At 27.2% G+C, this 14952-nt stretch overlaps 1 protein-coding gene across 10 annotated transcripts in view; it reads left to right on the top strand.

Moving 5' to 3' along the window:
- The window catches only part of LOC107446663 (forkhead box protein P1), a 241511-nt gene that overhangs the window by 197293 nt on the left and 29266 nt on the right, over positions 1 to 14952 (top strand). For 8 of the 10 annotated variants that reach the window (XM_071187439.1, XM_016061360.3, XM_071187441.1 and 5 more), the window contains 4 exons: positions 5568 to 5735; positions 9481 to 9748; positions 11397 to 11652; positions 12670 to 12838. In XM_071187439.1, coding sequence (XP_071043540.1) covers positions 5568 to 5735; positions 9481 to 9748; positions 11397 to 11652; positions 12670 to 12838 — 861 coding nt within the window. Of the gene's footprint in view, positions 1 to 3113; positions 3269 to 5567; positions 5736 to 9480; positions 9749 to 11396; positions 11653 to 12669; positions 12839 to 14952 lie in introns of those variants that run through there. The other 2 variants (XM_071187444.1, XM_071187445.1) reach the window with 2 other exon arrangements.

Raw genomic sequence — 14952 nt, 5'->3', positions numbered from 1 at the left:
ATTTAATAACAATCGATCTATATCAGGCAATTTATTTAACCAATTTAAACATATCGACAAAAGAATAAAAATAAACCAATAAGGTTATCAAAAAAGTGTGTCAACTTACTTTTTTTAAAAGATGACAAATGCATTATGAAATTTTTCTCTGTTTTCTATAAGTCTCGTTCCCCTTATTTTTATTAAAAGAATTAGTTTAATGCAATTGTCCTCCATAGGAAAAATACAAAATGAATAAAGAATAAAATGAAACTGGTATACGAAGAAAGCTGAAAACTGTTTTTTATTCATTACTCGTACTTCGTTAGCTTTTGTTTAAAATATATAAATTCGATTTTTCACTTATTTCATTCAGTGTAAAACTTTAAAAAAAAACTCCCAGAATAACATGATTGGAGTTTCTCGCACTAAGTGGTTCAATCTTAATTGTTCAAATGCTAATCAATTAATGCTAACTATTAAGTTACGGAATAAGATACAAAAGCATACTTTCGCTGAATAAACATACCTTTTTTTTCCAATGGATTTTATTCATTACTATTAAAATTTGTAAAGGAGCAGTCGCAATCTGAAAAATATGTTCCCTAGCTTAATGAGGCGAATGGTCGAAAATTTGGTTCCTTTAATGTTAATTTCACTTTCTGTGAATTTTTTAATATCTCAGGAGCTTTTTAAGTGAATCAAAAGTTTTTTTTTCATTCTAATAGAAAATCATTTTACTTAAACATAACTCCGTATAAAAATAATTTTTAATTTTAAGTATTTTTTATTACTTCATTTAAAAATTGCCGGAAAAAATTTAATTTTTAGGTAAGCAAACTTTTATACAATTTTAAATTATGTAGATTTAAATAACAAAAACCAATAACCAGAACAAATACAATATTCTTAACTGATTTTATTTCTTTTAAAAAATAAACACTTTAAAAAATAAATAAAAAATTTAAAAAGTTATTTTTATAAGTTTTAGAAGCAATTGCTCTCTGATTGGATTATCTTATTTTTAATTTCTGACGCATTTGTTAATGTTTTCTTTCTAAGCTAAGTTTTATTTTGATGTTTTGTAAATTGTTAAGTGTTCTAAGCTTTTTATTCAAGCAACAATTTTATTAAGCTCAATGCAAATCATTCATCACAAACGTTACATCGTTACTATCGTCTGTGTATTGCTGTAATTTATTTTTGAATTTAATCGATGCATACTCGATGAAAAATGCAAACCTTGTTACAAAAATTTATATTTATAGATTTCGGAACATAGCTAAGTTATAAAGAATACAAATTTGGTATTATTTTCTTTACAAACCAAACCAAACAAACCAAAAAAAAAAATTTTTGAAGCGAATTTATCTATTACAAATCTGTTATAGAGCAATGAAGCAATAATCAAATTGAAAAATCTTCATCTTCTACAAAAGGTATTTATTTATTCAGATTTGGAGCCCGAAAACAAAGTGCAAAAGTTTTATATTAAAAAATTTAGTTATTTTTATAATTTCTGAAGGCCTGTGATTTTGAATCTATTGGAAAAAGATTCACTAAAAAAGAATACGTTCTTGCGTCTGATTTCTCAACTTAAAATGTTGTTTGCATTAAGTATTCAACTTATTTAGGATATAACACTCTAAGATTGCATATTAGGAAGTGAAAATTAGATCATTAGAATCAAAAAATTATTCAGGGTGCCTTAATTTATTCTCACTATACCAGAAATATTAAAATGACCGATTGCATGGTAAGTCTGCGTCTTGGACTAATAATTTATGGCAAAAAAAATATGTTATCTTGTAGAACAGTGTTTCCCAAAGTGTGGTACGCGTACCCCCAGGGGTACGGGAACACGTTACACGTTCTTTATTATGTATCTTTCAACAAACGAGAATTTCAAAAATTTTTATTTAAAAGCAAAACTAACCATGAAAATTTACGATTACGTATTTTTCTATTGGCTATTTTTTCCAGAGTTAACTTTTAATAATTAATGGTGTCAACAGTCAGTTGTGATTTTTGACTTTTGTGCAATTTTTTTATCACAGCAAAAACAATGTCATCCTTCTCACTGATGCATATAAACTTATTAACAGAACTTTGCACCAAAAAAGAAAAAAGAAAACATATTTTTTAAAAAATACATAAATTTTTTTATTAGTGGTTCACCACAGCGTTGCGAAAAATTTAGAAAGGGTACATAAAAGTCATAAGTTTGGGAAACACTGTTGTAGAATAATCAAAGAAGTAATGATCTACATTTATATAATCTTATATCACGCTGTTGTTGGTCTGTGAGCATCATTAATCATAAAGTAACTATCACGTGATCATCGAGCAATTAAGATAATATGTTAGCATGTGAATATCCGATCATTGAACAAAAAATATTTATTGTGTTTTTTTTTTCTTCGTCCTGCACTAAAAATCACAATTATTTAAATATCCAACTCTAAGGTGATGTTGTGTCTCAGATTAACATTTTCTAGTTCAAAAATACGCTACAGTGAAGAATTTTTGAAGAAAAAAAATCAAACTTCTGTAACCGTATGATACATCAAGTATTAGTTACTTTTGAGTAGCATTATTCTCAAACTAACTCTCATGTAATTCTTGCATCATGAAGATTGCATGTTAAAATGGGGAAATCTGATGAATAGATCAGAAGTTACTATATATATTTTTTCAGATGAACTCCACAAAATATAATATTTATTAAAATGACCGAATTTAATGTGACGATGCGTATCTGATATTTTCTTACTCAAAAATATGTGTCATCGTGAAGAATGTTACAAGAAGAAAATAATTCATATTTCTAAAATCTTACATCACGTTATAGTTGGTTTGTGAGTAGCATTACTCACAATCTCAAGACTTTAATCCTAAGTGTTAATATTTCCAACAGTCAAACACATATAAACATTAATGCAGTAATACAAATTTCACGATTAATATGGCTCCTAATGCCTGTGTCTGATAAAATGTTTTGTTTGATGTACTCTTTTCCCTACTTTTGCGAATTGTTTTTCGCTGGATTTATGCCATATGCTAAAACAGAAAGAAGATTTATGATCTGATTTTTGTCATTGGCAATACGTTGGCGAGACATAGTGATCTCTTCTAATCTCTGGAAAGAAAGCAATTACATCTTACTTATCTTTAAAGATGCGTTGACACCTGTTCCTAGCAAATGCGCTTGTCGTTTCGTGATTGTGCCATCCGTTATCCATCTTCAATTGATGAGTATTCAACAATGACACCAACCATGCTTTTTTGGGTAAGGGATATTTTTTAAGATAAATTCTCGGCTTTGGTTAATATTAATAATTATTTGTAAAATTCGTACTTAGTTTATATAAACACTTAATTTTTTTCAACAAATGAAAAATTATTTGTCGTTTTCGGTTATTAATATCCGAATCAAAATTTTTCAATAATTCGCATAATTTTTTGATCACATGAGAACTTATTTCAGAAAGCTTTCGTTTTATTATATTTATATTTTGAATATAATTATATGCCTAATATAATGTCTGTTATAATTATTGAAATAAAATCACAAATAAAATCACAATCATATTAAAGTTTCACCATTCAGCAAAATTAAAAAAAATAGTCAATAGCTTATATAATTTAGTAATAGTTAATAATAAAAATAATTTAATATTACATCAAAGTGTTTATTTTTAATATAATTATTTTTCATTATTTATGCTAGATTCGATGTACGAAAAATTAACGTAAAATCTTGAATAACTTTTGATTTTTACGTACTAAGAAGCAATTTTAATGGTTCATTAAGCATGTCTTATCTATGCAAATTAATGATCGATATTTTAAATTATTTTAAATCGATATCAGACACAAAAGCGTACTTCTTTTGAATAAATATACCTTTTTTCGATAGATTTAGATTTAGAACTAACAAAATAAGGAGGAATTTACAATCTGGAAAATTTGGTCACAATGGTTTAGACAATAGATTGATCGATAGAGGGCTCTTTTAAATGTTAATTTTATGACTATGTTGACCGGCAATTTTACACTGAAACTACTACGTCATGGCTATTATTTTGTAATTGAATGAAGAAGTAAAGTAAAACATACTAAATATTGATTTGATGCATAAGCAATATTGTCTGATATAGAATTAACTCGACATTTCAAGTGCATTGACGATTTAATTCGTCATCGGTCAATAATGTGTTAATTTTTGCCTTTTTCGTCATAGTTCTAAAACCGAAATCGAAAGTTGCCCCAATTTTTTTGTCCAAGGTGCTTCCAAACTTTGCTAAGTTGTGGTTCCCTTACGAGATTTAAAATTGTTTTACTGCTCTTTGCTATTTATCTGAGGTATAATACTTATTATGAACGTATAATATATATTTAAGGTGCGTATGGCTATGAAACAGATGCCGTGAAACTGAACGATCAGAATATAGAAAGAATACACTCACAGATGAAATTCACTTAGATACTTTATCTGTACTTAATAAAAATGTACCAATAATATCATGAGCATTTGCCATGATCAACAAAAACAGGGAAGACCGAGGAATAGATTAATAGTTTGCAGAAATCTCAGGAGAATGAAAAATTTCAAAACAAACGAGCTCAATAGACTATAATGGAATAGAATTGTTAGTGAGATCATGGTCCAGAACTAGGCATTAATAATAATAGTAGGTAAAATAATAATATAAGTAACAGTAATGTATGAAGAGAATAAAAATAGAGAGAAAATATCATCTACATTCGAAGGTATTGTGAATTTGTTTAGTGCGATGGATGAAATAGTTATTCATTACGTAACATTTCAAATCTGTGAATATAGCTAGCCGCAATTCTTTTTAATGGTTATTTTATATAACATTTGCTCTTTAGAACAGCAACTGATGAAAATACACTGGTCTGAGGTAGCAAAGCGATTGTGAACAAACCCTTATAGCCTTTTCCATTAATACAAGATATTCATATCTAACATTTATTCAAAACTTTATCAAATCTCCCTTGAAACTTTTGTTTCTTTTTGAATTGCAACAGATTGATATTATAGGATTAACATAAGCCTTGATATCATAGGCAGAATTTGTTTCATTCTGTGGCAACAAAGAGTCTAGAGAAGCTCTCTTTTGAAATCCTTTAATTACACATGGAACAGCTAAACTTTTAAGTCTGAAATTATTTCACTGTATTTCATTTTATTTTTATAACCGCCGCTGAACAGCTGACCCAATACTGGGTTTATGACTACCAATGTTCACCTCCGTAACCTTGTAATTTTAAACCCAATCCAGAAGACAAGGGAGCTCCTGGATCAGTACCCCCAGAGGTATGGATTTGCTATGGGAACATGGAGGACTTTGTGACCCGACAGATTTAACGTGCATCAGTCACAATTTACTACACGGGGAGTCTTCGGCCGGCTGGGGTAGAACCCATGATCTCTTCGACATAGGCCCAGTGACCTACCAACCAGGCTATCCCGGCCCTTGTTTCACAATATTATTAAAAATGATAATAACCATAGATTCCGTTTACAAGATTTATTAAAAAATGTTATTTTTATTTTTTAGAACAAAACTGTCGGTAAAGGCTGTGATGGTGTGACAGATTCAACACCCTTAAACTCTGCTGCACAACTTTTGATGGTTCCTCATCAAAGTTCTATGCAAAAGTTTTTATCTCCCACCCAAATACAACAGTTCCTGCAACACCAAGCTCTCTATTACCAAAGGCAGCAAGTAAGTTATTCAATTAAATTGCGAATAGTAGAATTTACAGAATAAATATTAATTTCCCTAGTCCATATATAAACAGACGGCATTCTCATCTCAGTAAAATTACGTACTCTGTTAAAAAATTTCAGAGTATGATCTATAATATCGAGCAAATTTGCTGCAATTATAATATGATACAAAGTTGAACCAGATTATCACACTTTTCACAATACTATGGTTCAATTTGAATGGAAACATGGTTAAATACACCTTATTAAGTTCATTATGGTTCAGGCTTAAAGGCGTATTATGGTTCAAGGTTACAAAGATATCACCCTAAATAACTTTCGTTCTAATGATCGAAATTTCTCAAATTAAGGGAAAAAATATGAATTAAGGTCACAAACTAACAGAAATGCATGTTTAAAATATGGCTTTTTTTTAAATTATATTATTCAGATTTTGTTCAAATTTTGTATTTTGTCATTTAAAATTACATAGTTTAAGAAGGTGTAAAAATTTGTATACCTTTTACCCTAAAATCACTTTTCGACCATTAATAAGTCAGGCAATCATTAAGAATAATAAATTATTATTAAAAAAAATTTTTGGCATGGAATTCTCTTTGGATGAGCGAATTTCATTATTGAGTAATTTACGACGAACGAATAAATTGATTTCAAATTGTAAACGAACTTCATAATTAGTTCATTTAAAGACTTGTGACAAATCCATCTATCGAAATAAAAAGTTATGTTTAATCAGGGAGAGGTTTTCTGTGTCTGATTTCGTAACTTAAAATACCTTCTACAATAATTAATTTCATAGTAATGAGAAAATTTAATTCGTCCTTTTAAAGATTAACACTTAAAAATTTGATCATTGAAAGAAGTTATTGTGGGTTTTGTACACATTATACGTACTATATTAGGGTTTAATGTTGCACCAATTTTCCTGAAATGACACCGATTCTGTATGATAAATACAGAATCAGTACAATCATGTAATATAATAAATGAATATGGAATTCCGCACTATAAATAGATTAAACTTCGGAATTAAGAAGACATTTTTAACACTTTAGAAAACTCTGATTTTCCAAATTTTTTTTGATAAATTTTCCTATTTTGTTTTTCTAAATTTGGAACTACCACTTTATATTACTTTTTGCAATTTTGAAGCAAGCCTTTATTTTGCAAACAAACTTCTTTATTTGTTTCGTAATTAAAAATAATTTTTATCCTTATTTTATTAGCCTTTATTATTTCATCTTTGGCGAATTTATTTTATTGTTCGTAAGAATGAGGCTTAGTAATGTATATATTTCTTTATTTTTCATTTTTATTACACAAACATATACTCACCTTTACAAAAAAAAATTGCTACTAGTTTGTATCTCTGAAAGTAATTTAATGATTGAAATAGTTGTTATGACACTGATTTGAATCACTAAATTATTTTTCACCTAATTTTTCATAATAATAAGCTATTGAAAATATTTAATCAAAAAATATATAAATATATTTTCTTTAAGATTGAAAAAAATGAATGACAGTCTTATTAATATTGCTTTCATAAGGTGAACTTACTAAGTATACTCTCTTTAAATCTTTTCAAATGTAGAGGATATTTTAAAATTACTTTTCAATTTTTACTGATTTATACTATTTTCACAACTATGTATTAAAATTTTTCATCGTTTCAAACATAACTCTTTTTTAAACCGGAGAAATTTTATAAAAAACTAAGCTTTCTCAATTTTCAATGATCTTTTCAATAGCCTTTTTTTATACTTGTTCAATTATCAGAAACAAAAAGATGCTCCCTTTATGGTTCTTTTTTGCTAAGAGTTCATGTAAGAAGTTCGAGAATAGTTCATGTTTAAAGTCCCACACTGAGAAAAAAAAAGCATTGTCAAAACTACCACAATATGGTAAAAATTACCGTGTTTCTAGCTCTATAAAAATACCAAAAAGTGCCATAATTTTTACCGAAGCACTTTAGTCAAAACTTTTGGTAAAATTAACAATAAAATACTGTTTATAATATGTGTTAAAATTTAGTTAATGTGGTAAAATTCGGTAATTTTATCTCGATACCTTAGATCATGGCATAAAAACATTTATTCAGTTAAATTTACTTTTCAATTTTGCATTTGTTACTAAAGTGTAGAGATAAGAACTGTAATTATAAAAGCTAGAATTTCCAGTGAACCGTTAACATATAAACTGAAAAGTTATCTAATGAATGATTTAAATACCATATAATTTGGTTTTACCAGAATTAGGCTTTTTAATCAGAAATGTTTTTACCATACCGTAAGGTAATTTTACCAGATCTTTTATCCATGCCCTATTTTGGAAAAAAAAGTTTTAAAAAAGATTTAAATGCAACACACATGAAACATTAACAAATGTGAAATATTTTATTTCCCTTTCACTACATTTCTACTAAAAATTTCTATAAATAAAATCAAATTTATTGTACATACTCTAAAACAGGGGTCTCTAAAGTACTGCCAACATCACCTGTCCAGTCCGCTGTAACAGATCTGATTGGTCTTGATTATACAGTGTTAGCTCGATGGCAGTATTTTTAGAAAAAAAATTAATTTTTAAACTACACATATTACAAATTAAACATGAATTTAAAGCAAAATATCTTAAAATATAAGAGTTGCAAAAACTTAAAAACATATTTGTGCAGTATTATGAACTATTTTACTATCAAAAATTTAAATATTTAAAATTTAGTAATTTAATAGATCTAATCCTGAGTTTTATATTTTATAATGTGAGTAAATTTTATAAAGTAATAATCAGACAAACTGATATTTAGAATGGAATCAAACATTTAATTTTTCGTAATTACATGAAATTTGTCTTAACTTAGAACATGTGATGTACTTTGGTTTCATACATATCTCAACACAATCATTAGCTAATTCCAAAACGAAAACTTGTCGCCTAAATTTCGAAACTACGGTATATGTTGGTATGATCTAGTAGTAAAGCCAAAATACTAAAACTGAATATTTAGTTTTGTTCACTTACCAGGAAGGAGGGGAAACAAATAGATCGAAATGCCTTCGAAAGTTCTTAACATGATTTATGAAATCCTGAAACCCTTAATGAAACCCTGAAAAAGGTGCTCATAAATTTCTAAAACTGAGGGAGGGCAGAACTCCCCTTTCTTCTTAAATAAAGCCTTTTCATTCTAGGTATTGGCTCTTTGAACTTAGTAGAGAAGTCAATGCCGAAAAAGTAATTTTAATTTAAAGTCTGAAAAAATAATTAATATTATTTTACAAAATAATAATTTATTTATTTATCCTAATTTAAAAGATATTAATATAATTTATATTAACTTATAATAAATAATAATAAAAGTAATTAATATTAATTTATAATACTAATATTAATTAATAATAGTAATATTAAAAATTTTACTTAGAATTTCCTGCTTTAATTCACAAAATAATAATTTCCATAGACTTATAAAATATGGTTAAAATTTATAAATGTGTATTATAAATTTTTAGCAATGTAATTTAACGAAACATCTATTTTGAAATTATTAATACTTTGTAGTTTATATTAAATTAAGTTATAGCAAAACGATTGATGATTTAATATTTAGATATTAACAGAGTTACAAAAGTAGTTGGTGCAGCTCTATGCCACCTTTTTCTGGAACTAAATGATAATGATAAATTTAAATTTAAAAAAAATAAGAATTTAACATCCTGATGTATGTTTTTCTTTACCAGCATCAACAACAACAACTGAAGCAGCTGGAATCCTTTATACCTCATTTGCAAGAACAGCTTCAAATTAACATGCTTCAACAAAATCAAGTATTACAACAATTAACAAGTTTGCCCATGGAAATGAATTCTGAGAAAGGATCTCGTCATCAATTGCAAGCTCAGTTACAACAACTTTCTGCTCAACAACACCAATTGATACAACAACTCCAACAGAGTCATCGACAGTATTTTATGGCTTCGACTCCTTACAATTCCAATGCTGCTCACGGTCAGTTGATTTAAAACACCCGAATATACATTGTTTTTTAGTTATTAAATAAAAATTCTTTCGATTTAAAATATTAATGACCACTTTTTGTTCTTGTTTTGTTTCTAATAAAGAAATTATAATATTTAATATATTTATAAAATTATTAACAATATTCAAATATTATTCATTTGCAATTTTTAATGAAAATAGATAAACAAAAACTTAATTTACTTAATTTTAAAATATATTTTAAGAAATTAGAAACAAAAATTATATAGAGAAATTTTCTTGGGGCTATGCATTGATATTGATATACCCACTAACGCATTTCCGTATTTAGATTTTGTACATGGAACGATAACTATGCAACAAAGGAGCATTTCTTCCAGTTCATCCTGTATTCATAAAGATCCAATAGTCAAAAAACTTAGTTTTTCATTTGCAACATTTTTTTAAAGTTTTATTTTATTTGACGATATTAAAAGCATACTATTTGCTTTGTTGTTTAACTTTTGTATATCAACCAAATAAAAAATAACTATGAAAAATATTAAAATAAAAAATCTATTTAGTATTTAGTTTATATTCATATATTTCATTAATATTTGGTTTTGCAAAAAATTAACTCCTGTGTTTGAGATAGAGCTCCAATATTTAAAAAGATTCCATTTTTATCCATGCAATTTTAAAAATATTGTTTTATGAAATACTTTTACTCATTTATTATTCATATTATTTTTAGTTTTTCATTAGACTAGATTTTTCTCATTGTTTCTATATATATTAGGTAATTCATTTGTACTTCTTTTATTTTTTTAAACAAACGTTCATTATGATATGATAGACCGCGTGAAAGTCAATTCACGTTACTGTCAGTTTACGTAAAAAGAGAGGTAAGCTATTTTATTGTATTTACGGCAGAACATAATTTTTAGCGATCACCTTAAAGGTAAGAATCTTTATTGTATTCTAAATATATTTAATTGGAATCTTATTTTGTACGTAAAAAATTAATGTACTCTTTAAATGAAAAAAAATTAAATTTAAATATTTTTAAATTTTTTTCCTTTTTTAATATTTTATGCTTTTTATTTACTCTTCATATACAAACTTCCATTATATGTGATGTTATGAGCTTTGCTTTATTTTCGAAATCAATTTTATATTACACTAAATTTAAAAAAAAGCATTACTTAAATTAATAAAAGGACAAAAACCACCCATTGTCCCTGAATTCTCTTAAAATCAACAAAGTTTGAGAATTTTTGTGCAGAAGTAATGCAAACGTTTCAAATCTTTGATAAATTTTTACAATATTTTTGAAATAAATTTTAAAATTAATTTAATAATAATAATAATGTCAAAATTATTTTATAATATAATATATGTTGTAAGACACAAGATTTTAAATACAAGTAGAAAACAGCAATCGGAAGATACTGAAATGTAATTTAAAAATCTGTTTTTAATGTTTGAAAGCTGGATTATATAAGCAATTATAGAACGGAATTTTTTTTAAAGTCAAAAATTAAATTACATACAAATAAATTAAGAGTGAAAAAAATTTTGAAGCCTATAGTGTCAAAAAAAACTTTCTTATATAAATGACATCTTTCAATCTATTTACGTTCGTCATGCGGTAAGGTGACAAACTTTTCTTTCACAGATGAAAAGCCAGATTCCAATGCCACTTCATGGAAAAATAATGAAGAACCAAATATAACAAATGGCAATCATCATGGTCCAACACCTCAACTACAAAATGGCCAGCAAAATGTTATATCACCTTCTATAACTCCACCATCCAGTCGTAGAACAGCTACTCCTAAAGAAGACCCACAAAATCATCTTCTTTTTGGACATGGTGTATGTAAATGGCCAGGATGCGAAACTTTCTGCGATGATTATCAAGATTTTCTTAAGTAAGTTTCCTCCCAAAATTCTAGAACATTGTAACTCAAAATTGACGCAAAATCTGAATTTTGCACTATTTGCGCTATAGAATGTTTCCAACGAAAAAAAAAAGGATTGAATGGCAAAAACTATGTGGAAGAAACTGTACGAAATGGTAGAAACTAAAAAAGACCACTTTAATTGTTTAGAAGTATTGTAAATGTAGCTTAAATTTAAACAAATTTAATATAGTATAAATAGTTAATTTTTTTATATCTATTTTCAAAAACTATTAAATAATTTCTATCAAATTATTATTATTATTATTTTGGTTTCATACACAATTTTAAAAGTCTATATATCATATTATTTGCGAGTTGATTTAAGTTATCATCCTTAACAATGTTTGTTTATAAACATTAGTATGCTATTTAAAATTTTAAATTGCGTAAGTGCATATAGGTGAATGTGCTTAGTATGTGGTTTGTAAATTAAGTATCATTAACAAAGTTTGACTATCATTTAACAGTTTTTTATATAATTATGAAATTAGGTTTCACTATACTCATTTACATAAAATAATTACACACTACAGCAATTTTAATTTCTTTTAGAAACTCATTAAGTAATTTTTTTCTTATTGATGCTTTTTAGTTTTCTCTTATTAAAAAATAACGAAAATTAATACTATTGTTTAAACTAGATTGGAACTATAAACTGCTAAAAAACTGTTTTAATATTTGATATTTACTTTTGAAAATGTGTTTCTTCCATTTCTTTCTTCTGAAGTGGTTTTTTCCAAGATTTTTTTCCGTGTTTTTTTTCCCACTATACCTATTGTAGTTTTAATTAGGCTGGTAGCCAAAAATACTGAGGGTAGTTTCAGCACTCACAGCTGGCTCATCTAAAGCAACAGAACTTTTCCGGCTCTCTGTTTCTGTCTCTTAATTGGGGGTGGGTATTTGATGGGGTATTGGTGGGTAATAATAATATTTTTTAAAAAATAATATTTTTTAATTCACAAAAAATTGCCATTTTATACGCAGACATTTAAATCATGAACATCAGTTAGACGATCGAAGCACAGCTCAAGCCCGTGTTCAAATGCAAGTAGTCTCTCAACTGGAAATGCAGCTAGACAAAGAGAAAAATCGGCTTCAAGCCATGATGGAACATTTGCACATGAAAACTACTTCATCTGGAAATTTAGACATGGTTAGTAAACAATTTTATACCTTTTTCGAACTACGATCTAATGCAATGCGAATTATTATCAATATCGAATAATCTTCCTACTTACCTTTTAATATTGCTATTTCAGAATTCTTTTAACTTATTCAATTAATTGTTAACATCTGAACTTTTTTTCACAAATCGTACTATTATTTGGAAAATTTTATAATTACTTTTTATTATAATTTAGAAATATTTAAGTGTTACTCATCGTAAATTTCTTTACGCGCTTTTCAGTGGTATACTGAGTGTCAGAAAAACATGAAAAGGATTAAAGTTTTCGAGAAAAATGCATCGGATCACAAACCTAAAAAAATTCATATAAAATATTTTCAAAAAATGAATTCAGTGATCTATCTATTTTAAACAATTTATACCCATTTTTCATTTTGCAATTAGAGAGCCATCTGTGATCCAAAGTTAAAATTAAACTGCAGGTGAAACTAGTTTTTTTTTTCTTTTTTAAAGTAGAATTCAAATGTGCATGTGCATTTATTCCCATTTTAGATTTTGAAGTTTTCTCCATTCAACTTTAGGGAGGAGTTTCGGGGGTCAAATTTAAATGAATTTCACCCCCAATAATCCCCAGGGGTCAATTTGAAACGTCTATTTTTAGGTTTTTGATCCAATTTTTCGAAATATTTGACAGTTTTCAAACTTTACGGACATTCTGTCTATGGTTTTTACAATTATTGTAGTACATATTACATAATATTTCATTCAGGCTACATTATGCCTTACTTATAAAAGTATTTTTAAACTATTTGTAAAATTTTATGTAAACCAACCACGAATTTTATGAAATAAACTTTCTCATACTAAATTAATAAATCAATTGGTTCATTTGACTTTAACAAAACTAACCACTTTAGGGTATAACGTCACGTAGTTGACCAAATATTACATATTTAATATTTTTTTTCTTCATAATTAAATTTAAACCCTAATAGGCTACTTCAGCTTTTTCTCTAACTTCATTAACTCTTTCTCTCTCCCGTCAAAATGACGCAGTAATGTTTTTCCCTCTAATTCGTGACATTTCCGGGATAGAGTGTTCAAAAAGAATGTGCGAAAAAGATAAAAGCAATCCATCTCTCATGCAGGGACATTATGTTTTAATCACAAATTATACTCAAGATCGCAGTACAAGACTATTTGCAATGTGTTTAGAAACTTATTACAAATTAGATGTCAGCACTCATTAAACATTATGTATTTAGAGATTTATTATTAGTCAATCTTAATCGATTGATTGTTTAACTTAAATTATGTAAATTAATTTGTACAGACGATGGTTTTTAGTTAGTCGGACACAAAAGCGTGCTTTTTCTAAATAAACATATTTTTTTTGGAGTCGTTGGATACAAAAACTTTACCCTCAAAATATTTGGGTAACCTTAATCTGGAAAATAGTGTCCCAATAGGCAAGAAAGCGGTTCAATATTTCTTCATGTTATTTTCACTTTTTGAGTGCTTATCACCGTCTCAAAGAAGTCGTATTTTTTAACAATTCAGCCTATTCTTTTCAAATTTTGAATACTAACATTTAAATTTTCGTCGACTAAATTAGTGCCAAAATTTGTATATTGTACAACTTGAAATTTTTTCGACCATTAGTAAAATAACAATTATAGAGGAAAACTTTTTCCGGAGTTATCTTTGATTAAACTCTTCGTTCATTCTGAAGATATTGTGAAGCACCCAAAAAGTGAAATAAACATTAAAGGATCCAAACTCAAATTTTCGACCACTCTCCTGCCTAAAGACCATATTTTACAGATTGCGGCCACCCTTCTCCCATATTTAGGGAGTTAAAAATCCTACGAAAACAATGTACGTTTATTCAGCGTAAATTCAATTTTGTATCTGATTTCGTAACAAAAAAAAATACCGTCTACACTTGTTAATTAGCATATTTAAGATTAGGCCTTCCAACTGTTAAAAAAATAAAGTCCTTGTACTTGAAAATCTGATTATTAAATCAAAAATTATACTATTTTTAGTATTGTAAATTTCAATCATTGTTTTATATTTTATCACATAAATTAAATAGAAACGGATACGGAAGTACCCTTGTTTCTAGGTTCCGGCACAAA

The sequence above is a fragment of the Parasteatoda tepidariorum genome, chromosome X1 (assembly GCF_043381705.1).
Source record: "Parasteatoda tepidariorum isolate YZ-2023 chromosome X1, CAS_Ptep_4.0, whole genome shotgun sequence".
Classification (NCBI taxonomy): domain Eukaryota; kingdom Metazoa; phylum Arthropoda; class Arachnida; order Araneae; family Theridiidae; genus Parasteatoda; species Parasteatoda tepidariorum.
This window is presented reverse-complemented; position numbering and strand designations above follow the sequence as displayed.